This window comes from Mobula hypostoma, chromosome 5, assembly GCF_963921235.1.
Source record: "Mobula hypostoma chromosome 5, sMobHyp1.1, whole genome shotgun sequence".
NCBI lineage: Eukaryota > Metazoa > Chordata > Chondrichthyes > Myliobatiformes > Myliobatidae > Mobula > Mobula hypostoma.
Genome location: NC_086101.1, coordinates 111,891,511 through 111,915,904, shown reverse-complemented (window position 1 = coordinate 111,915,904; position 24,394 = coordinate 111,891,511). Strand labels below are relative to the sequence as shown.

Here is a 24,394-nt window from a genome sequence, read left to right as displayed (position 1 = left end):
ATGGGCCTACTCCAGCTGCTGTGGACTCAACTCGGTTTGGAATGCTGTTGCTTGCTTTTACTGTCTGCATGATTTGTGTGCTGTTTTCTCATTCTCTGCGCATTGGGTGTTGGTCCTTTTTTTAAACTGGGTTCCTTTGGGTTTCTTGCTTTGGAGCTGCCTGTAAGGAGACAAATCTTAAGGTTGTATAATAATAATAAATGTACTTTGAACTTTGAAATGTGTCGTTTGCATCAATGACCAACACAGTCTGAGGTTGTGCTGGGGGCAGCTTGCAAGCATCAACATGCTTCCAACGTACAATGCCTACAATTTACTAACCCTAACCCCTACTTCCTGGAATGTATGAGGAAACCAGAGGTCACCCACACAGTTATGGGGAGACCATTAAATCTCCTTACAGACAGCAGTGACAAGTGAACGCTGGCCAAGGGCATTGTAAAGTGTTATTATAACCGCTATGCTACCATTCTTTTTCCTTCTTGGCCCTTAGCTTCCAGTGGAGCTTAGGCCATTGGTGACCTCCCATCTCCATCGTCCTCAGTTCTAAGCTAGCCTCCCGAGAGTAGACCAGGAGTATCCCCATTTCGTCCTCAACATGTCTCCTCCATGTGTTCTTTGGGCATTCCTTTTCCCTCTTTCCTTGGGGATTGCATTTTAATGCCTGCCTGGTGATGCTTTTGGTTGGCTTCCTCAAGGTGTGGCCAATCCACCTCCATTTCTGTTTGCGTATTTGTATTTCTATGAATTCCTGGTTGGCGCTTTCCCACAGTGTCTGTTTGGTTACTCTGTCATCCATCTGATGTTTAGAATCCTTCTCAGGCACTGACTGATAAAAGGCAACCAGTTTTTGCAGTGTCTTCATTGTTGTTTTCCAGGTTTCAGAGCCGTAGAGGATCTATGCTACCATACCACCCCTAAAAATGCAGTGTAGGTAAACAAAGAATAAACTCTTCTTGGACTTCCAGTCAGGTAGAGGTATTGATTTTAATCGACGTTTCGATGACAGACTTTGCCATCCTCATCAGGGATTATGCCTGGGCATGTCTAGTCTGGTGGTATTTATACCTTTGTCATCCCGTCCCCTGATTAGCTAGTCTTCATCCAATCAGTTTCCACTGTCCCACCTTGTTTACAATTGTATTCCAGTTCTTACTTACAGCGAGATCTTCGTCTTCGTTAAAATTTCCTCTGATTTTATTTCCATGGCTTCCTTTACCAGGCGGTCCCAAAAGCCATTGGCGCAGGACTGTCGTTTTGTGCCATTGAAGTCAACGCTATGGCCATTGCGGATGCAATGTTCTGCTACTGCCAGTTTCTCCGGGTAACCACTGATGAAGATGGCAGAATTTGTCATCGAAAAGTTAATTAAAATCAATACCTGTACCTGGCTGGAAGCCCGAGAAGGGTTTATTCATCCTATATGCCAGGAAAGCACTAGATCCTTTTTAAATACAGTACAAGATCATAACAAGGCAGATTGTGAGGTCAGGAGTCCATCTTGTCGTACATGGGGTCCATTTAAGACAGCAGACCAGAAGCTGTCCTTGAGCCTGATGGTATGTGCTTTTGAGCTTTTGTATCTTCTGCCCGATGGGAGAGAGGAGAAGAGAAGAATGTCTGGGGTGGGTAATGTCTTTGATTATGTTGGCAGGTACCCACTATACTGAGGCGGTGATACCCTAGCCATATATGTACCTGAGACTTTTGCACAGTACTGTATCTGCACTGCATGCTGGCCCTTCAGATCCATCCTGAGTAGTCTCACACAGCCCTGGGCTGGTCCTGTCAGGACAACATTAGGTGCAAGATCTGGTCACCTTCCGCAGAAGGCTGGTATGTCAGTCAATATTCTCTCCCTCAACCAGGAGATGCTTGACGGTGTGGATCCTTTCTGGGGAGTCGCTGCATTTGTGACTGGATCTTCTGCCTTTGCCAGAGGAGACTGACCGGTCTGGCTCTGTGTAGGTTTGGTGAGTGGCCAGTGAGGTGCTCCTCATGGTCACAGATCCTGTCGATCTGCAGAAGATTTGTGAGTGTCAGCATGGATCGACAGGGAGAAATGTTCCTGACTTCTGGTAGGTCAGCGGCGAGCAGACTCCCTGCTGGCACGGATGAGCTTGTTTGCGTGGAGAATCATGTACCCATTGTATCTGGGAGTTCACCCAAGCCCCACTGAGGAAGACTGGCCGGCAAACTGAGTAGGAGCTGGAGGCGCTGGGAGGGACTGGTGTGAGTCACCACCTGGCTGGGGTGCTGGGCAGGACTGGTGTGAGTTACCACCCGGCTGGGGCGCTGGGCAGGACTGGTGTGAGTTACCACCCGGCTGGGGCGCTGGGCAGGACTGGTGTGAGTTACCACCCGGCTGGGGTGCTGGGCAGGACTGGTGTGAGTGCTTTCTCACAGAAACCAACTAATGGTCAGGAACAACCTGTCACCTCCATGCTTGGCACATGTGGGTCTCTTTAGCCCTTGGTGTCAGGTTCCAGAAGAAACAGTGGGTTTCTCCTCTGGGTGAGCTGACGCACTTGGGTCCCTGCCCCAGCTCGGAGTCTCCTGACTGAGGAGGATGTCTATCACTGGTGAATGTCTGAACCCTGGTGGTGACTAACCACCTGAAGACTCCTCAGAGATACCTGTATGTAGAGCATTCTTCCAGATAAAATGGACTCTTGACCTCTCAATCTTCCTCATTGCACCTTATTATCTGCCTGTACTGCACTTTCTCTGTAATGGTGCAACAAGATTACAGTGCCAGGTTCAATTCCCACTGCTGTCTTTAAGGAGTTTGCATTTTCTCCCTGTGACCATGTGGGTGTCCTCTCTCATTCCAAAGTCATATGGGTTAGAGGTAGTGAGTTGTGAGCATGCTATGTTGACACCATTGGTTTCTTAAGATTGTTATAGCTGGGGGTGATAATGGGGATAAGCTCCCACTACCTATTAAATGCTCCCAATGGTGTGCGTCTCAAATAGCCTCTGACAACCAAGTCCAACTCCTGACCTTTATGTGAGGCTTAGCTACTAAGCCTGGCGGAACTGTTTCCACTGACAGGAGAAGGGGCAAAGGCAGATTACTGGTGCCATAAAACCAGTCACGCTCATCAGCTGTGAGTTGACAGCTCATCTAGGAGAAGGAAAACTCTGATCTCAAACCTCCGCTGCCTTGCGGCTATACCCACTCATGGGGAAGACTTCGGGAGTAAGCCCTGATGGAAATATCCAGACTGGAGGTTCCTAAGACAGTCCTACGTTGAGTTCAACACTGACTGGAAATTCCTGCGATGCTGCTGGTGCCAAACTGTATCGGTCTCTGCTGTTCCTTTGGGTTCATCAGCTGTGTGGAGAGTGGGAGCTTGCTACATGGGCAACAGCTTGCTCTCCATATTGTACTGCCCTGGCTTGTGTATCTAGACAGATAGGATTCAACATTGATGGTTGACCCAGACTGATGGAGGGCATGTATACTGTATGTGGTGCAATCCTGTTTGGTTTGATCTAAAGTAATGGACACATTTCACTGTATGTTTGGTTGTATGTGTGACAAACAAAACTAACCTTTTAACATTGTGATCTTGTTTTCCCTTGTACTACCTCAAAGCATTGATGTGCTGAAATGACCTGTATGGGTGGCATGCAAAACAATGTTTTTCCCTGTGCCTTGATACATGTGAAAATAGTAAACCAATTTACCAATTTAATTTACTGGCTGTATTTCCTTCCAGCAGGGGCTGAATGACACGCAGCTCCCAATGGCGAGCATCAGCCGCGCTGCTCTGCAGGAGTTGCCTGCCCTTTTCAGACACTGGGACACAGTCACCTCCATTCAGAGTGAACCCCCATACCCCCATCTTTTGAGGGATGTGCTCTGGCTGGACGGATGAAGGGACAGATCAGATGGCAGAGGCATGAGGGCCCGTGGCCAAAATCTCTGGACATCCTGTCACAATGGCTGTCGTGTTGGGCTGGGCGGGGTGGGGGGGGGAGAGGCGGTCTAGGCAGGGCTGAAAGTTACCTGGCTGGAATTACTCATCGGACCCAGGCCCCAAAACCCCTCCACCGAAACCAGTCTCACACAACGTAGATCATCTCCCAGGAACGGCCTCAGTGTCATTGGCACGCCGTGCAGAGGCGTTTCCTGTATGGGCGCTCATGTGCACTCTCCAGCCCCTTGTCCTTCTGCTCGATAATGACTGTGTGGTCAGATTCCGTTCTGGCTCCATTCTAAATCAGGGGTTCTCAAACTTTTTTTAATGCCATGGACCAATACCACTAAGCAAGGGGTCCCTGGCCACCAGGCTGGGAACTCCTGATCTAAATGTTTGCAAGTGATATAGCCAGTAGGTGCAGGAGTGGGCCATTCGGCCCTTCGAGCCAGCACCGCCATTCACTGTGATCATGGCTAATCATCCACAATCAGTATCCAGTTCCTGCCTTATCCCCATAACCTTTTGATTCCACTATCTTTAAGAGCTCTATCCATCTCTTTCTTGAAAGCATCCAGAGACTTGGCCTCCACAGCCTTCTGGGGCAGAGCATTCCATACATCCACCACTCTCTGGGTGAAAAAGTTTTTCCTCAACTCCATTCTAAATGGCCTACCCCTTATTCTCAAACTGTGGCCTCTGGTTCTGGACTCACCCATCAGCTGGAACATGCTTCCTGCCTCCAGCGTGTCCAATCCCTTAATAATCTTATATGTTTCAATAACATTCCCTCTCAGCCTTCTAAATTCCAGCGTATACAAGCCCAGTCGCTCCAATCTTTTGACATATGACAGTCCCGCCATCCTGGGAATTAACCTTGTGAACCTATGCTGCACTCCCTCAATAGCAAGGATGTCCTTCCTCAAATTTGGAGACCAAAACTGCACACAATACTCCAGGTGCACTGCAGGAGATATGGGTCCTATCTAAAATAATGATGAGTCAGAATACAGGAAGGAGGTAGAGATCCTCGTGACATGGTGTCATGACAATGACCTTTACCTCAATGTTAGCAAAAGAAAAGTGCTGGTCAGAAAAAGGGATTGGTGGTGCACTCTCTTCTGTCTATATCAATGGTGCTGAGAGCTTCGAGTTCCTAAGAATGAACTTAGAGCATCCTGTTCCAACCATGTTGACGTCAGAGTCAAGAGAACTCACCTATGCCTCTACTTCCTCAATAGGCTAAAGAAATTTGTCATGTCCCCGTCGACTCGTACCAAATTTTTATTGATGCACCATAGAAAGCGTTCTGTCAGGCTATACAACAGCCCGGAACAGCAACTGCCCTGCCCATTATCACAAGAAACTGCAGAGAATTGTGGACACAAATCCAGCCCTCCGTGGACTCTGTCTACACACCTCGCTGCCTCAGTGAAGAAGCTAGCAAAATTAAAGACCCTCACCCATCCCGGACATTTTCTCGTCTCCCCCCCCCACCATCGGGCAGAAGATACAAAAGCCTGAAAGCACGTACCATCAGGCTCAAAGACAGCTCGGTTCTCATGGTTATCCAACTCTTGAATGATAAGATGGACTCCTGACCTCACAATTTACCTTATTATGATCTTGTTCCTTACTGTTCACCTGCACTGCACTTTCTCTACAGCTGTTACACTTTATTCTGCATTGTGATAGCCTTACCTTGTTCTACCTCAATGCACTGTGTAACGATCTGATTTCTACAGTGTGCAAACTTTTCACTGTATCACAGTACATGCAACAATGATAAACCAATTCCAATACCCATGCCTGCATTCCAGACACATTACACGTTCCCTGTGGAGGTCTCTCTGCACTGGACTCTTCCCTGCCTTTACATCAGGATCTGGGGTGGACAGCACTGGACAGAGCAATGTGACGCAACAGATCTTTAAGTTGGTTCATGGACACCCATACCACCTGCCATTTCTGCACCGGGAGGAGTCCACGTTCCAGTTATAAGAAGAAAAGAAATAGGAGCCGGGGCAGGCCATTTGGCCCATCGAGCCTGTTCTGTCACTGAATAAGATTATAACTGATCTGGCGATGGACTTTGCTCCATCCGTCTGCCTTTATTATCAAAGTATGCGTACGTGATACAACCTCGAGGTTTGTCTCCTAACAGGCAGCCACAAAACAGAGAAACCAAAATAACCCATTAAAAAAAACACTGTCAAATGCCACAAATTGCAGCAAAAAAAAATCATGCAAACGATAACTGCAAGTAAATAGCGTTCTGAGCTGAAGTCCACAAAGAGAGTCTGAGACCCGTAATTCAGCGCAGAGCCAAGTAAACTTTGCGGAGCAGCGAGCTGAACCGGCCCATCCCTCACCTCGGGTCCCGACTCCTTGACCTTTTCAATGTGACCCGGTGCTTAAATCGTCATCCAATCATCGGGTTCAGTCACTTTGATACTCTCTGAGGCCTGGATCCCCCACCACCTCGATTCAGCCTGTACCTGACCTTTCTAATTTGGCCCGGTGCTTAAATCAATTGAACCTCCGAACTTCCTTGCTCTCAGCTATGGCCCGCTGCCTCACCTCGCCTCAGTTCTGCCACATGGAATTGCCTCCATTGCCTTCATGTCCAAAGGGAAGTTATAGGCCTATGGGTTATGATGATAGTTTGCCAGAAAAAGAGTGATTAACAAAGTATTCAGATGTTTTCCTATTTCATTGGGCTCTAGCCAGAAGTCTCTGAGATTCATCAGCACCATCTTGAACTGAAGTTCCCCTGCTAAGCAAAAATCTAACTATGCCTTAAATATGTTTAATGAGGAGGCCTCTACTGATCCCTTGGGCAGAGAATTCTACAGGTTCACTGCTCTCTGGGAAAAGCAGTTTCTCCTCATCTCCATTCTAATTCTACTCCTCTGAAACACTAAGCCAATTCCCCTAGTTTTAGGCTCACCTACCAGTGAAAACAACTTTTCCCTCTATCCTATTAGTCTCTATCTTATTTATTTCTCATAACTTTATATGTTCCTCGCAGATCTCTCATTCTTCTGAGTTCCAGTCAGTACAGTCCCAGGTGACTCAGTGTCCTTTTATAGACTAAACCCCTCATCTCCAGAATCAGCCTGAGGGTCTGAAGGCATGGATTTTTCAGTCCTGCTCCCTGATATTTGGGCATTCAGTGCAGTGGTGTCATGATGTGCAGGGACAATATTGGAACCCAGGTATGGAGGAAGATCAAGTTCCAATGTAGAGATGGCAGTGAGAGCTTACTCACAATAATTCCAAAGAACATTGGTGGGTCCACAGAGTGACATCGTGAGATATAACATTCTCAAAACTAGGACCCCGTGTCTAGAGCTAATCAGGCATCCACTTAAATAATACGAGTAACATGGAATCCCAGAGCCAATCAAAATAAAGTTAATAAGTTTATACAGAAGACACCAGGAGACCACTTTACAAAGAGCAAGTCACTCAAGAAAAACAATTAACAACTCTCATTAAACAACAATTAACCATTTCAGGTGCTCTAAAACCCTCAGAGCTCAATGCTCTCCAGTGCCCTGCATGGACAAGAAGAACTCATTAGGGTGGGGGGAGGTTATAGAAAAAAACAAAAACACACAAAATGACCTATTATAAAAGTTTAAAAAGCAGTCTCAATACTGAATAAAAATAAAGACAGAAAAGTGGGTTAAACACGGAGTAAAGCTCCCTCTACACTGTCCCATCACACACTCTCAGGGTCAGACACAGAGTGAAGCTCCCTCTACACTGTCCCATCACACACTCCCAGGGTCAGACACAGAGTGAAGCTCCCTCTACACTGTCCCATCACACACTCCCAGGGTCAGACACAGAGTGAAGCTCCCTCTACACTGTCCCATCTCTCACTCTCAGGGTCAGACACAGAATGAAGCTCCCTCTACACTGTCCCATCACATACTCCCAGGGTCAGATACTGAGTGAAGCTCTCTCTGCACCGTCCCAACACACACTCCCATAAAGTAAAGGTCCCTTTACACTGTCCAGTAAGAGCAAACAGAATGTAGTTTGCTACAGAGCTCAATACTTTGAATTTGACAATAGCACCTGAACACAATTTCCAAGAGAAGTCTGTTGTTAATTGGCCATTCCCGACTGTCTGAATTTTCTGTTCTGTGTTAACTGCTGGGTTTGAATGACATTGAAATATTTACCCTTGGTGCTGGGAGTTGGGTCTCAGCAGTGCCTCTGCAGAACTCACCGTAAACAAACACAGGCAGGAAATAACCAGCGGGAAGCACCATTGTCGTGGCCAGCAATAGCATGAAGAACTAGGGTGAGAAAAGAAAGGTCAAGGGCAGCTTGTATCAGATTCCCAGTCTGCTGTGGTTCTGTTGTGAGATGGTAGGGGAGATGCCATGATATTGGACTGAAGCTTCTGAGTGGGAGACACAAGTTCAGATCCCAGCAGCACAGCTAAGCAGTCATAGAATCATGTTGCACAGAAACAGGCTCTTCAGCCCATATAGTCCATGCAGACATGATCTGCCTAGTCGCTTCTACCTGCCTCCAGATCATATCCATCCAAACTCCTCTCCTCCAAAGTTCTCCTTGAGCACTTATCTACCACTTTTGCTTGCAGCTCCTTCCAGACTCCCACCTCTCTTTGACTGAAGACATTTCCCCTCAGGTTCCCCTTAAATATTTCACCTTTCACCCTAAACCTATGACCCCTAGTTTTAGTCTCACCCAACCTGAGGGAGAAAAACCTGCATGCATTCACCCTTTCTGTACCCCTCATAATTTTGTATACCTCTATGAGGCCTCCCCTCATTCCCCTGCAATCCTGGGAATAAAATCATAACCTGTTCAACCTTCCCCTATAACTCTGGTCCTAAATTCCAGGCTATATCCTTGCAAATTTTCTCTGCACTCTCTCAAATTTATTGCTATCTTTCCTGTAAGCAGATGTCCAGAAATGCTGCATATAAAATATACTAAATTGACCCTCACCAACGTATTCACAGATCCCTCTGTTCCACTTCACTCCTCAGTGCTCTGCCTCTGACCATGTAAATCCTACCCCGGTTTGTCCTCCCAAAGTGTAAAATCTCACACTTGTCTCCATTAAATTCCACGTGCTATGTTTCAGCGCATCTTCCCAGCTGGTCTAGATCCTGCTGCAAGCTTTGTTAGTCCTTCCCGCAGTCCACTACACTCCCAATCTTGCTGTCATCACAAATTTGCTGATCCTGCTTACCATGTTACAATCCAATTCTTTAATATAGATGATAAACAACAAAGGATCCAACACCGATCCCTGCGGTGTACCACTAGTCATAGGTCTCCTGTCAGAGATACCACCTACTCTCTGAATTCTTCTGTTAAGCTAATATTGGATCCAATTTACTACTTCCTCCTGAATGCCGAGTGCCTGAACCTTCTGGACCAGCCTCCCATGCAGGACTTATTCAAAAGCCTTGCTGAAGTCCATCTAGTCAATGTTCACTCTCTTTCCTTCATCAATCTTCTTGGTGATCACCTTGAAAAGATCTATAAGACTGGTTAGACATGACTTACTATGCAAAAAGCCATGTTGACTATCCTTGATCAAACCCTGCCTATCTAACTACTTATGCACCCTCTCACTTAGTATGTGTGAGTGGAGGGCGTGGGTGATGTCTCAGTGGGCTCAGAACTCACCAAGGTGCGGGCAAAGGGAGATAACTCCTGATCTTCATGTTTGGCTTGGCTACTAAGCCCAGAGAAACTGTTTCTATTGACAAAAGAAGGGGCAAAGGTGGGTTACTGGTGCCTTAAAATCAGTTGCTTTGAGTAGATGGGGCCCGTTGGCCATGGCTGGCAGCTCATCTAGGAGAAGGAAGGCTCTGATCTCAAACTTGCATTGTTTTGCAGCTATATCCACTCATGGGGGAGGCTTTGGGACTAAACCCCGAGGAAAAATCCTCTGTTGAGTTCAACATTGATTGGCAACTCCTGAGATGCTGCTGGTGCCAAACTGTATTGGTCTCTGCCGTTCCTTTGGTTTCCTCAGCTGTGTGGAGAGGAGGAGCTTGCTACATGGGCACAACTTGCTCTCCATATTGTACTACCCAGGCTTGTGTATTACATAGATTGCTATGATGCAATATCCATGGTCCACCCCAATCAACAGAGGGCAAGGAGGCTTTGGAGAGCGTGCTGAAGAGGTTCACCAGGATGTTGCCTGGATTAGAGAGTATGTGTTATAAGGAGAGTCTGGACAAACATGGACTGTTTGCTCTGGAGCAGAAGAGCCTGGAGGGAGATCTGATAAATGTAAAGAAGATGTGTAGGTCAAGGTTTTTTACAGAGCCATGGATGCCTGAATTGGATTGCCAAGGAAGGTGGTGGTGGCAGATACAACAGAGGCATTTAGGAGGCTGTCAGACAGGCACATCAACATGCAGAGATGGAGGGAGCAGGGTCAAAGTTCAAAATTCAAAGGTTAAAGTAAATTTATTATAGAAGTACATATCTATCACCATATACAACCCTGAGGTTCATTCCCTTGTGGGCATACTGAATAATTCCATAGAATAATAACCATGACAGAATCAATGGAAGACCACACCAAATTGGGGTTTCAGTCAGCAAAGACAGAAAGCTGTGCAGAGGCAACAAGAAAGAAATAATAAAAAATAAATAAGCAATGGATATTGAGAAAGTGAGTTCATAGGTTGTGGGAACATGTCAATGAAGGGTCGAGTGAAGTTGAGTGAAGGCAGAAGGGATTTAGTTTAATTTGGCTTTGTGTTCAGCACAGACATTGTGGGTTAAAGGGGCTGGCTCTGGTGCTTCACTGTTCTGTGTTCTACAATGGGCCAGTTAGCACCTGCCATGCTGTGGATTTCTGTGATCCAATGATGTTAATAGAAGTGTAGGGGCTTACCTTGAGTATTATGAAGAAGGTCAACATTTCCAGAGAGGACAACCTGGGGTGGGTCCATTGAAGCCACTTGGCGTCGTAGGTGGGGAAGGGAGGCTGGCTGCTGCTGTTCAGGAACCTCTGCTCATCGGAGCCCCACGTTCGGTTGTCGAAGAACGTTTCCAGGTGTTCCTTCATGGACAGCTGAAGCCGAAAACATTTGGGCTTAAAACTGACACATTACCACAGCTGGGCATGAATCTGCTTGTACCTACAGGACTGTGAAAAAGTCTCAGGCACATATATATTGCTCGGGTGCCTAAGACTTTTGCACAGTACTGTGGCAATTGTATGTATTGCACTGTACTGTGGCCACAAAAAATATAAATTTCATGACATATGCAAGTGATGATAAACCTGATTCTGATAGGGGTCTCTGTTGCGGACTGAGAGTGGGAAGCGGGGAGGGAGAGAGGAATCACAGTAGGGTAAAGAGGAAGGGAGAGGGGAAGGAGCAGGAAGCACCAGAGAGACATTCTGTAATGATCAATAAACTAATTGGAATCGGATGACCTTTCTTCGTGTCTAAGGACTGGGTGTATCTGTACCTACACCAACCAACCCGTGGCCCCCCCCCCATCTCTGGCACACCTTCTCTGCCACCTGTCCCACACTCCTCCCTGAGGGAGCACTGCACCTTCACCACTCCCAACATCCTTTGCTCCTGCCAGACTTACAAACTGGCTCTCCGCTCCACTTTGACAAATACAGTACTGTGCAAAAGTCTTCAGCACCCAAGCTGTATATATGTGTATATACTGTATAATATATCATGGGCTGCAAGTAGTGCTGGTATCTCACAGCTCTGTCAAACCCAGTTCAATCCCAATGTGTGCGTGTGTGTCTGTCCGTCCATCCGTCCATCTGCGTCCGCTTGGGTTTCCCTCATGAGCGCTGATTTCCTCCCACATATCAAAGAATCAGAATCAGAAACAGGTTTAATATCAGCGGTATATAAATACATCGTCAAGCTAAATAAGCAGTGCAGAAACAGGAATAAAAACAGTTACTAGGTAGTGATCAAGGGTTCAATGTCCACTCAGAAATCAGATGGCAGAGGGGAAGAAGTTGTTCCTGGATCATTGAGTGTGTGTCTTCAGGCTTCTGTACCTCCTCCTGATGGTAGCAATGAGAAGAGGGCATGCCCTGGGTGATGGGGGTCCTTAATGATGGCACTGCTTTTCTGAGCTCTGCTCCTTGAAGATTCCTGGGATATTACGGAGGCCAGTACCCGTGATGGAGCTGACTAAGTTTACCACTCTCTGCAGCTTGTTTCGATCCTGTGCAGTATTTCCGCTCCCCCCCCCCCGCCACAATACCTGATGGTGAGGCAGCCAGTCAGAATGCACTCCATGTTACATCTGCCGAAGTTTTCAAGTGTTTTAGGTAACAAATCAAATCTCTTCAAACTCTTGATGAAATATAGCTTCTGTCATGCCTTCTTTATAGCTGCATCAATATGTTGGGACCAGGTTAGATCCTCAGAGATATTGACATCCCGGAACTTGAAATTGCTCACTCTCTCCGCTTCCGATCCTTTTATGAGGATTGGTTCGTGTTCCCTCATCTTGCCTTTTCTGACGTCCACAATCAGCTCTTTGGTCTTATTGACGTTGAGTGCAAGTTTATTACTGTGACACTACTCAACTAGTTGTAATATCCCACTCCTGTCTCCATCGAGATTCGACTAACAATGGTTGTATCATCAGCAAATTTATAGGTAGTATTTGAGCTATGCCTAGACACACAGTCATGTGTTTAGAGAGAGTAGAGCAGTGGGCTAAGCACACACTTCCCTGAGGTGCGCCCGTTGATTGTCAGTGAAGAGGAGATATTATTACCAATCTACACAGATTGTGGTATCCACTTGCAGAGGGAGGTACAGAGACCCAAGTTCTGTAATTTATCAATCCGGATTGTGGGAATTACAGTGTTAAGCGCTGAGCTATAGTCAATGAACAGCATCTTGACATAGGTTTTTGCATTGCCCAGGTGATCTAAGCCTGTGTGGAGAGCCATTGAGATTGCACATACTGTAGACCTATTGTGGGTCCAGGTTATAGTTAGCTAGTTGGTAGGTTAATTGGCTATTGTAAATTACCTTGCATATGGGGGGGGGGTCAACAGGAGAATTGGGATTGATTGACAGGCAATGGCTTCCAGAGAAACAAATTGGGGGGGGGGAGATGAAGGGTATAAGATCTTCTGATGGCTGGCATCGACTTCAAGGGCCAAATGGCCTCCTTTGCCATTTGTGAGGAAGTAAGTTATGGTCTCAGGAACTTTTTCCAAAGGATATTCCTGTATCTAGCTTGATAAAGATTCCTATAGATTCAAGTCTGTCTCGGGCTAGAGACAGGAACATTTACTATTATGAAATAGTATTTCTCCATACCCACTGTGACCCCAGTGATGCTTGAGAGGGCAACATTGCGGTCATGGTGGTTATGAAGAAAGAACCGCACAACGTGAGCAAGCTTCCAGCATCACCAATTTATTGAAGCAGTCCCTACATTTAATTGGTTGTCGTCCTATATAAAAGAAATGTCCATAAAGTGGGGTTGTAGTATGTTGCATGCCTAAGTGTGATTATCCAGTGACATCACTAAATGATGGTCCCTTCCTCTTACCTACCCTCTGAAATGACTGAATTCAATCCTGTTAAGAAGCCATGTGGTGTTTTGGCCTTCATTAGTCACAAAGTTGAGTTCTGGAAATGCAAAGTAATGTTGCAACTCTATATATAATAGAAAAAGAGTTAGACCACACTTGGAATATTGTGTTGAGTTCTGCTCGCCTCATTACAGGAAGGATATGGAAGCTTTAGGGAGGGTGCTGAGATTTACCAGGATGCTGTCTGGATCAGAGAGCATGAGTTATGAGGAAAGGTTGAGTGAGCTAGAACTTTACTTTTTGGAGTGAAAGAGGATGAGAGGTGACTTGATAGAGGAGTACAAGATGATAAGAGGCACAGATCAAGTGGACAGCCAGAGACTTTTTCCCAGGATGGAAATGGGTAATACTTTTAAGATAATTGGGGGAAAGTACAGAAGGGATGTCAGAGATAACTTTTTTTTATACAGGGAGTGGTGGGTACGTGGAACAGCCTGAAGGATGGTGGTAGAGGCAGATACATTAGGGATATTTAAGAAACTCTTAGATAGGCACATGGATGATAGAAAAGTAGATGGCTATGTTGGAGGAAGGGTTAGATTGACCTTGGAGTAGGTTAAAAGATTTTCACCACATCATGGACTGAAGTATCGTACTGTGCTGTTTTTAGTCCTATGTTCTATGAAGTAAATGGGCGATTAGGTTAAGAACTGGACTTGATTGCCTTCAGTTACTCTGGGTGGAAGGGAGGGGTTCCTTCTCAACAAGCCAATTGCAAATGCAATGTACCAATCATTCAGCTCTTTGAATCCACTCTGCTATTCAAAATTAATCAGTAAACACCAAAACATGGGCCTCAGTATCCCCTTGTGCAATTGGACCCCATTTGGTCAGATTGGCAAAATCATCTCCTCCACAATCTCCATCAGCATAGATGCACCACAGGGATGTGTGCTTAGCCCCCTGCTCTACTAGTTTTACACCTATGACTGTGTGGCTAAGTGCAGCTCCAACACCAGATACAAGTTTGCTGATGGCGCTACTGTTGTCGGCCGTATCAAAGGTTTAGATTAGATTAGATTAGATTCAACTTTATTGTCATTGTGCCGAGTACAGATACGAAGCCAATGAAATGCAGTTAGCATCTGACCAGAAATGCAAAGAATAGTGTTATTTACAAAATAACTGTGAATAAAAAGTAAGTGCTACAGCACACAAATATAAAAGTACTGAGACAGTACAATATGAGTGCAATACTGCTTAGCATTGTGATGTGAGGTTCAGCAGTGTCACAGCCTCAGGGAAGAAGCTGTTCCTGTGCCTGCTGGTGCGGGAGCGGAGGCTCCTGTAGTGCCTACCGGGTGGGAGGAGAGTAAAAAGTCCATGGTTAGGGTGAGATGCATCCTTGATAATGCTTTTCACCCTGCCCATGCAGCATTTATGGTAGATGTTCTCAATGGTGGGCAATTGGGTGCTGATAATCCTCTGGGCAGTTTTCACCACTTGCTGGAGTGCTTTGCAGTCTGATGTGGGACAATTGCCATACCACACTGAGATACAGTTGGTGAGTATGCTCTCAGTGGTACAGTGGTAAAAGTCCGTCAGTATCCTGGGACAGAGGTGAGCTTTCTTGATGCTCCGCAGGAAATAAGGGTGCTGTTGTGCCTTTTTGCCCAGGATGGAGGAGTTCAGGGACCAGGTGAGATCCTTGTAAATGTGGACACCAAGGAATTTGAAGCTTGATACACGCTCCACTACAGCTCCGTTGATGGTGGTGATGAATCAGCAAACAGGAGGGAGATTGAAAACTTGGCTGAGTGGTGTAATAACAACCTCTCACTCAATGATAATAAGACCAAGGAACTGATGGTAGACTTCAGGAGAGGGAAAAAGAGTTCCAGGAGTCAGTAGTCAAAGGATCAGAGGTAGAGAGGATGAGTAAATTTATATTCCAGGGTGTCACTATCTCAGAGGACCTGTCCTGGACCCATTACGTAAATATAATTGCAAAGAAGGCACAGGCAGGAGTCTGCGGAGATTTGACATGTCAGCAAAAACCTTAGCAAACTTCTATAGAAGTTCAAAGGTTCATTTATTATCAAAGTATACAACTCTGAAATTCTTCTTCTCCAGATAGGCCAGAAACCAAGAAAGAAACAAATGGCAGCAGGACCATGAACCCCCAAATCCCTGCTCCCTGCACAAAAAACAAACAAAAATGGAACATTTTTGATCCCCTCCCAAATCCTCCTCCCCTGCACCCAAATAAAATGAGGAAGTTCAGAGGGAAAAACATAGAATACAAAAAAAAAACCATACGACTGAAAAAAAAGTCCACAGTCCAAATCCACATCCAAAACACAGAAAACCAGGGCAACATTCTCCTCTCTGTTGCAGAGCGATCCCACCAGAAATGAAAATACAATCTCTCCTCTCTGCACGCAGTGATCCTCAGTGATAAAAAGGCAGGCAGCCGGTGTTTCAATCTCCTTAGTCACGTTAATTGGTGAACAATTTAATTGGCCTACAATGTTGTGCCAATCATGTAACCTACTCTAGAAACTGCCTAGAATTACCCTACCACATAGCGCTCTATTTCTCGAAGCTCCATGTACCTAGCTAAGAAAAAAATCTAAGAATCCCTTAAAAGACCCTATTGTATCCGCCTCCAGTACCGTAGCCAGCAATACATTCCACTCACCCACCACTCTCTGTGTGAAAAACTCACCTCTGACATCCCCTCTGTACTTACTTCCAAGCACCTTAAAACTATGCCCCCTTGTTTTCGCCACTTCAGCCCTGGGAAAAAGCTAATAGCGAACAATGGAAACTTTAATTGTCAAAATGGAGTTGAACATCGGCTTGCAGCCTTCTTGCCACGAGGTTCCCGCATGCTGCCCCTGCCTCCCGGAATTCCCTTGGAGACTGCGGAGCACTGAAATACCCAAACAATCTCCACACCGCAAATCACAGGCTCCAACGGTTCCAGAATAACATTCAAGATGAAAAAGAAATGTAAAAGACATAAATGGAGTGACATATATGGTTTCATGATCTACCTAGAAGATGTCAACTGAAGAAGTATTGTACGCAGGCACCATCTTAACTGGGTGGTGGAAAGTGTGCTGACTGGCTGCCTGGTATGGGAGCACCAATGCCTCTGAGCAGAAACTCCTACAAAAGGTAGTGGATTCAGCCCAGTACATCACGGGTAACGCCCACCCAATCATTGAACTCATCTACTGAAACATTGCTGTAGAAAAGCGGCATCCATCATCAAAGATCCTCACCACCCAACTGGTGCTCTTTTCTCACTGCTGCCATCAGGTAGGAGGTACAAGAGCCTCAGGACTCGCACCACCAGGTTCAAGAACAGTTACTACCCCTCAACCATCAGGCTCTTGAACAAAAGGGGATAACGACACTCATTTAAGGTTTCTGTTATCTTGTCATTTCATGCTTGTTATTTATTACTTGTCTGGTGGCATAGTGGCTCCGCTGGACTGCGGAGCGGAGGTTCCGAAGTTCAAACCCAGCCGGCTCCCCCCGGCACGCTTTCCACCCATGCGGGGTTAAGAGCTTGTGATCTCTTTGGGAAAAGAAAACTCACCCAGCAGAAGGCAATGGCAAACCACTGTTGCAACTTGCCTCGTATGCGAATTCCAACTACATCAGAACAGCATGGGAGGAAGTCGTCCGCTACCTGGAAAAGTTCTGGATGCGACCTACATTATTATTATTATTTATTACTATTTATTTTTTATCTGCATTTGCACAGTTTGTTTGCAGTTTACAGTTCCCAATGTTTACAGATCCTGTTTACAGTTCCCGTTCTATAGATTTGAAAGTATGCCCACAAAGAAAGAATCTAGTGTTGTGTGTGGTGAAATATATGTACTCTGATAATAAATTTTACTTTGAACATTGAACGTTGAAGATTGGTCCTCCATCTCAGTAGCTTATGCCTGTCTCTCTGCTTGCCTCGGAATCTATCCAGCTCCTTCGTAAACTTCAGTCAATAAACTTCTGTGTCCATGGGTAATATGGAGTTGGTACAAGTTCAACAGCAGCTGATGGAGATACTTCAAAATCCTTAGACCACGATCCTTGGTTCTCAACTCACTCCAGCCAGGGGCAACTTTTCCCTGTCAGAACTTCAGTGAGATCTCCTCTCATTCTTCCAAACTCTAACTGTCCTATGTTGTACCAATTTTCCTTAAGACAAGCATCCTGCCATCCCTGGGTCCAGTCTGTGGACTAAGAAACAATCTCAGACACAAGAGATTCTGCAGATGCTGGGACTGTTGAGTGACATGCACAAAATGCTGGAGGACCTCAATGCTGCTCAATGGCTTGTCAGTCTTTGTGTGTAGTTTTTCATTGATTCTATTGTATTTCTTTGTTCTACTCTGAATGCCCACAAGGAAGTGAATCTCAGTGTAGTAAATGGTGACATATACAGTATTGTGCAAAGGTCTCAGGCACATACACGTAACTAGGGTTCCTAGGACTTTTGCACAGTACTGTATTTGTCAACGTGGAGTGGAGAGTGAGTCTGTAAATCTGGCAGCAACAAAGAATGTTGGGAATGGTGAGGATGGAGCACCGTGCTGGACAGGTGGTAGAGAAGGAGTGCCAGGGGTGGGCAGGGGTGGCACAGGTGCAGACACACCCAGCCCTGAGACACTAGGCAAGGTAATTTGATTCCAAACAATTGGTTTATTGATCATTACAGTTTGTCTCTTTGGTGCTTCCTGCTCCCTCCCCTCTCCCTTCCAGTTTTTCCAACCATGATTCCCCTCTCCCTGCCCCCTTCCCACTCTCAGTCCACAATAGAGACCCGTATCAGCATCAGGTTTATCATCACTCACATATGTCATGAAATTTGTTTTTTTGTGCAATACATAAAGTTACTGCAGTACTGTGAAAAAGCCTTAGTCTCTCTAGCTTAGACTTTTGCTCAGTACTGTACATACTTTGGTAACACATTTACTTTGAACTTTATATTTCCATAGAAGCTACCCAGCTTGCTGAGTTCCTCCACCATTTTGTGTGTGTGACTCTCAGGAGAGTCCTTCATGGTAGCACCATCTGATAACGTTTAACAGCAGTGCCAATACCAAATACTGGATCAGTTCAATCATTGCCTTTGGTCAACAGGGAGCTTGTCATCAGCTAAAGGCCCAGCCTCCAGTGGTGGAGTGATTAAAGTCCAGAGAGATCAGGAGGTCAATGGTAGAATGGGCAGGGGCGGAGATCAGGAGTTTACAGGGATGGGAGTCTGTTATTGCACTGTCCCTTGCTGGACTTTCTCCTAGCTGCGTGGGTCAGACAGCTGTGGAAGCCAAGTCATTGGTTATACTTAACGTGGTGGTTGACAAAGTTCTTGATTAGTAAGGACGTCAAAAGATACGGGGAGAAGGCAAGAGAGTGGGTTGGGAAAGGATAATGAATCAGTTGTGACTTATTTATTTATTTGGAGACATTGTGGAAAAGGACCTTCTGCCTTTTTGAGCTGCTCTGACCTGCAACCTTCAAAAACTTTGATTTAACCCTCACCTAATCACGGGACAATTTACGACGACTGTTGAACTTGCTTGGTACGTCATTGGACTGTGTGAGGAAAGTGGATCATCCGAAGAAAACGCACACAGTCTACAGGGAGGACATACGAAGGTGCGTTACAGAGGGGCAACACGGCAGCATAGCGGTTCGCACAATGCCTTACAGCACAGGCAACCCAAGTTCAATTCCCGCCACCGCCTGTAGGGAGTTTGTACGTTCTCCCCATGACTGCATGGGTTTCCTCTAGGTGCTACGGTTTCCTCCCACGGTCCAAAGACGTACCGGTTGGTAGGTTAATTGGTTACTGTAAATTGTCCTGTGGTTAGGCTAGGGTCAAATCAGGGTTGCTGAGCAGTGCGGCTCAGAGGGCTGGAAGGGTGTGGTTTGTGCTGTACCTCAAAAAATAAATAAAAAGTAAAAATCCTGTCTGGTATTAACAATCATTCCATGGTTAAAAGTCACTTAGTCACATTCTTCCCCATTCTGATGTTTGGTCTGAACAACAACTGAGCCTCTTGACCACGTGTGAATGCTCTTATGCATTGAGTTGCTGCCACGATTGGTTGATTTAATGATAAGGTGGAAGGTCTACAGATGTGTCTAATAAAATGGTCACCGAGTGCATGGGAGGGCTGGGAGAATATGCCACTCCTTGAACAGAGTAATGGTATTGAATACTAAATATTTGACCATCTTTACAACCGCATACACTGCTTACTTGCCACCCATTATGCTGCTTGTGTTTAGGGCAGCAATGCAGGTCCTCCATGGCTTAGTTCATCAGTTTTCACTACTGTCAGTCATGCAAGTCCCAGGTGGAGACTCAGGAATACCGTCACACTCAGATGTAGAAGGATCCTTCATTGCTGTTTCTGTAACAATTTTGTTTGACCAGTCAGAGTTGTTAGCCATGAGCTGAACCCCCGAACCTGTAGGACTGGTGGACCACAATTAGTCTGGCCTCTACCCTTTGACCTGTTTGGCATGGGTGACCCTACCAAGAGCCAAAGCATAAAGCCCTGACTCCAGCCAACATCGCTCTCCAGGTCATCGAGGCAAGCAAGCCTCCAAACCGTGACAAGGTTGTGGTCTTCTTGGAGGTGCGTACATTGCAGACACTATTTAATTCCTGGAGGCTCTAGGATGATGTGAGGAGGTTAACAACCCCAATGCAAAGGAAGGTAATACAGGAAGGTCAGTGGCGACTCACCCTGGAACCAATGTACTGTCCGACTCCATGAGGGAACGTCATACTCGCCAACACAAGAGCCACAAACCCCGCAAAGAGGATCTTGCTGCAGGAACAGAAAACGAGGCAATTAGTTCAGCAATGACGTTGGTGGACAGAGGAAGGGTTAGTTGACCAAAAGCAGGCCTTCCTGCCCGTGTTGTGGATCCACATACACTGCAGCACAGTGCACACCTGGATTCAGAATCTTAGAGGGCGATGAGGAGGGGTACAGAAGTGAAATAGATCAAATGGTTACATGGTGTTGCAACAAGAATCTGTATTGATCAATAAACCAACTGTTTGGAATCAAACGATCTTGCCTGGTGTCTCAGGGCTGAGTGTGTGTGTATATATATATATATACACACACACCCAAGACTGTTGCATAGTACTCTAAATAATTAGTGGAAATCAAGAATAGTGAGATAGTGTTCATGAGTTCATGGCCCATTTAGAAACCTGATGGCAGAGGGGAAGAAACTACTCCTAAGACATGGAGTGTGGTATTCAGGATTCTGTACCTCCTCCGTGATGGTAGTAATGAGAAGATGGCATGTCCCGGATGGTAACTGCTGCTTATCTGATGCTCTGTGCCAGTGAAGCCACAGCAAGCAAGGTTTTCGTCGCGCCTGTGCACACGTGGACTTGTGCAGATGACAAGGAACTCCACTTTGAACCTTTAAGAGGAACCAGGATGCAGTTCAATCATCAAGATAGAGAAGGCTACGGACCAAGTGCAGGTAAATGAGGTTTAGGTAGAAGGCTCCTGATGGCCAAGCATTGACAGGATGTGCTAAGGCTCTGTTTCTGTGCTGTGTGACTTTAAGATTGTTTGACAGTTTCCATCCGGAAGGATCACAGCAAACCAAATGTTTATTGTTATTTTGTCGGTTTACAGCTGCTAATCTGGATATTAACTTTTAAAATTCCAGATTTAATTAAAAACTTAAACTTAAGTTAATTAAAAACTTAAACTTAAGTTCCCCAGTTGTCGTTTAGGGACCCAAACTCGCGGTCACGAGCCCGATGCCCTTGAAAAGTAATGGATGCAGCCCAGTCCATCACGGATAAAGCCCTCCCAGCCACTGAGCACATCTACATGAAACGTTGTTGCAGGAAAGCAGCGTCCATTATCGGAGATCCCCACCACCCAGGACATGTTGCTGCCATCAGGAAGAAGGTACAAGATCCTCAGGACTTACACCACTAAGTTCAGGAACAGTTATTACCCTCAACCGTCAGGTTCTTGAACCAAAGGGGATAACTTCACTTGCCCCATCATTGAAATGTTCCCTCAACCTATTGCCCCACTTTCAAGGAGTCTCCATCTCATGCTCTCACTATTTATTGCTCATTTATTAATTTTTATTATTTATTTCTTTTTGTATTTGCACATTGTTGACTTCTCTATACTGGTTGAACACCCAAGTTGGGTGGTCTTTCATTGATTCTATTACAGTTATGATTCTATAGATTTATTGAGTATGCACACAAGAAAATGAATCTCAGGGTTGTATATGGTATACATACTTGGAAATTAAATTTACTTTGAACTTTGAATATCCCCAGCACAGTACCATTTTGTTCTGAAGGCAGCTCTTCAACTTGAAATGTTAACTGTTTCTCTCTCCCCAGATGCAGCCTGTCTCTGAGTGTTCCCAGAACTTTAACATTTTTTCTCCAGCCTTCCCGCTTTTCTCCTAAATCTTTAGGAAGGGGCTTGGTCGAGGGGAGCAGAGGGATAAATTTAACCCTCTAATACTCCCCATACGGGTGGTGGGGTGGAAATATGAATCTACCAAAGGAGGTGTAAGGCATTCCTTCCCTCCGCTAGCCTGCAGGTCACCCTTGGGCAAGGTGTAGCACCTGCTTAGCGCCCCCCCCACCCCCCGATCAGGGATACGCAAAGCCATGGGATCAGGTGGTGGATGGTTGTATGAGCAGCCGGTGCAGATCACAGGTCCTGGTTATGCGACCACTGACACCAGGCAGACAATCTCTGATAATGGCTGGGGTCGCCCGTCTTGTAAAGACACTGCCTAGATGAAGGCAATGGCAAACCACTTCTGTAGAAAAATTTGCCGAGAACAATCATGGTCATGATTGCCCATGTCATAAGACATGGCACCTAATGATGGTGATGAATACTCTGTTTGAAGCACCCATTGCATGTAGGATATCAGAAGGATGAGGGGGAATCTCACTGAAACTTACTGGCTACTGAAAGGCTTGGATAGAGTGGACACGGGGAGGATGTTTCCATCGGAAGGAGCGTTTCCGATCTGAGGGAACATTCTCAGAATAAGGGAACTGAGAAGAGGAGGAGTTTCTTGTGGCTCTTGTGGCTTGGCGCAGAAAGCTAAACCCCATGCCAGTCCCAAAAGGCTGGGGAAGCTTTGTATTAACAGAGTCCAGGCTCATGAGCTTCAAGTGCTAAAGGAATATTCAGGATGGGACCATGTCTTAGGAAGACTGAGGCTCTATAAGGCATTGGTCAGACTGCACTTGGTGTGTTGTGAGCACTTTTGGGCCCCTTACCTAAGATAAGATATGCTGGCATTGGAGAGAGTCCAGAAGAGGTTCACAAGAAGGACCCTGGGAATGACTGAGTTAATGTACGAGGAACCTTTGATGGCTCTTGGCCTCTACTCATCGGAGTTTAGAAGAATTGGGGGGGATCTCACTGAAATATATCAAATATTGAAAGACGTAGATGTAGAGAGGATGTTTCCAAAAGTGGGGGAAGTCTAGGACAAATGGGCACAAACTCAGAATAGAAGGACATTCCTAAGGACAGAGATGAGGAGGAATCTCTTTCGCCAGAGCGTGGTGAACTTGTGGAATTCATTGCCACAGACGGCTGTGGAGGTCAATTCATTGGATATATACAAAGTGGAGGTTGATAGGGTTTTTGATTAGCAAGGGTATCAAAGGTTACAGGGAGAAGACTGGAGAATGAGATTGAGAAGGATAATAAATCAGACAAGATCAAATGGCAGATAAGACTCAATAGGCCAAATAGCTTAATTATACTATTTCTTATGGTATATAGCGACCAGAATTGCAGGCTTTGATATACAGTCTTGGTGTAATTTAGCTGCCCTCATAGCTTGGTGCAGAAAGATAAATTCACTCCATGCCAGCCCCTAAAGGATTTGTTGAAAGTTCAAAATAAATTTTATATTAACAGACTCCAGACTCATGAGCTCAAAGTGCAAAAGGTACATTCAGGATTGGAGCATGTGTTAGGAACACACTGAGGCCAGCGTAAATGGTGGAAGGAATCCCCCATCTCCCAAGCTGTTTCCTGCCTCAGCTGTGGCAGAGTCTGTTGGTCATTCACTGGCCTCATCAACTAAATCGGAACCCACCGGATTTTTCAGGTGAGGGGATGCGTAGTAAGACCAGGAACCGCTAATCCCAAGCAGGAGAATATCTGCAGGTGCTGGAAGTCCAAGCAACACACACAAAATGCAGGAGGAACACAGCAGGCCAGGCAGCACCTATGGAAAAGAATATAGTCGATGTTTCGGGCCGAGACCCTTCATCAGTCCTGTGGATATCGGGACTAGAACGGAAGGCAAGGAGACGGGTGTGACGCAGAGCAACGGAAGGGGCAGAGAACTCGTCCAGTCAAACCCCACCTGGCTGAAAATACTCACTTATTAGCCATGAATTTGGAGATCTTTTTGTGTTTGGTCAGGAACATGGTGAGATTCCTGTGGCAGAAGAGGTAGAGGCAGCAGAGACAGCCACAAATGACCCTGGAACCATGCAAGAAGTGAGATTAGGCATAGGTGGCTCACGCATAACATCAATAAGGTATCTCGATTGCTCTTACTATAACATACCACTTACCTTCCTAATTTCTTCCAGTCCCTGAGTGTTACTTTTCAGTGACTCCTGTATCAGGGCACCTAGGTCTCTCAGAACACTGACACCTTTTAATCCCTCATCGTTTGAATTTTTCCTATTTTTCCTATCAAATAGAATTGACCTCATGTTTTTCCATGTTTTATTATCTACAACACGGAACATGAATTGTTTCCTATACCTAGAATAGGAAACCCATCGACCTGGCATGGCCAAGAATGGAAAAGCCTACAGAAA

At 45.7% G+C, this 24,394-nt stretch overlaps 1 protein-coding gene across 1 annotated transcript in view; it reads right to left on the bottom strand.

Moving 5' to 3' along the window:
- Positions 1-24,394, bottom strand: part of LOC134346919 (chloride channel protein ClC-Ka-like) — a 122,548-nt gene that overhangs the window by 48,877 nt on the left and 49,277 nt on the right. The window contains exons 9-12 of the mRNA XM_063048770.1: positions 23,947-24,048; positions 20,264-20,348; positions 10,840-11,019; positions 8,170-8,239 (exon numbers count right to left, since the gene is read on the bottom strand). Coding sequence (XP_062904840.1) covers positions 8,170-8,239; positions 10,840-11,019; positions 20,264-20,348; positions 23,947-24,048 — 437 coding nt within the window. The remainder of the gene's footprint in view (positions 1-8,169; positions 8,240-10,839; positions 11,020-20,263; positions 20,349-23,946; positions 24,049-24,394) is intronic.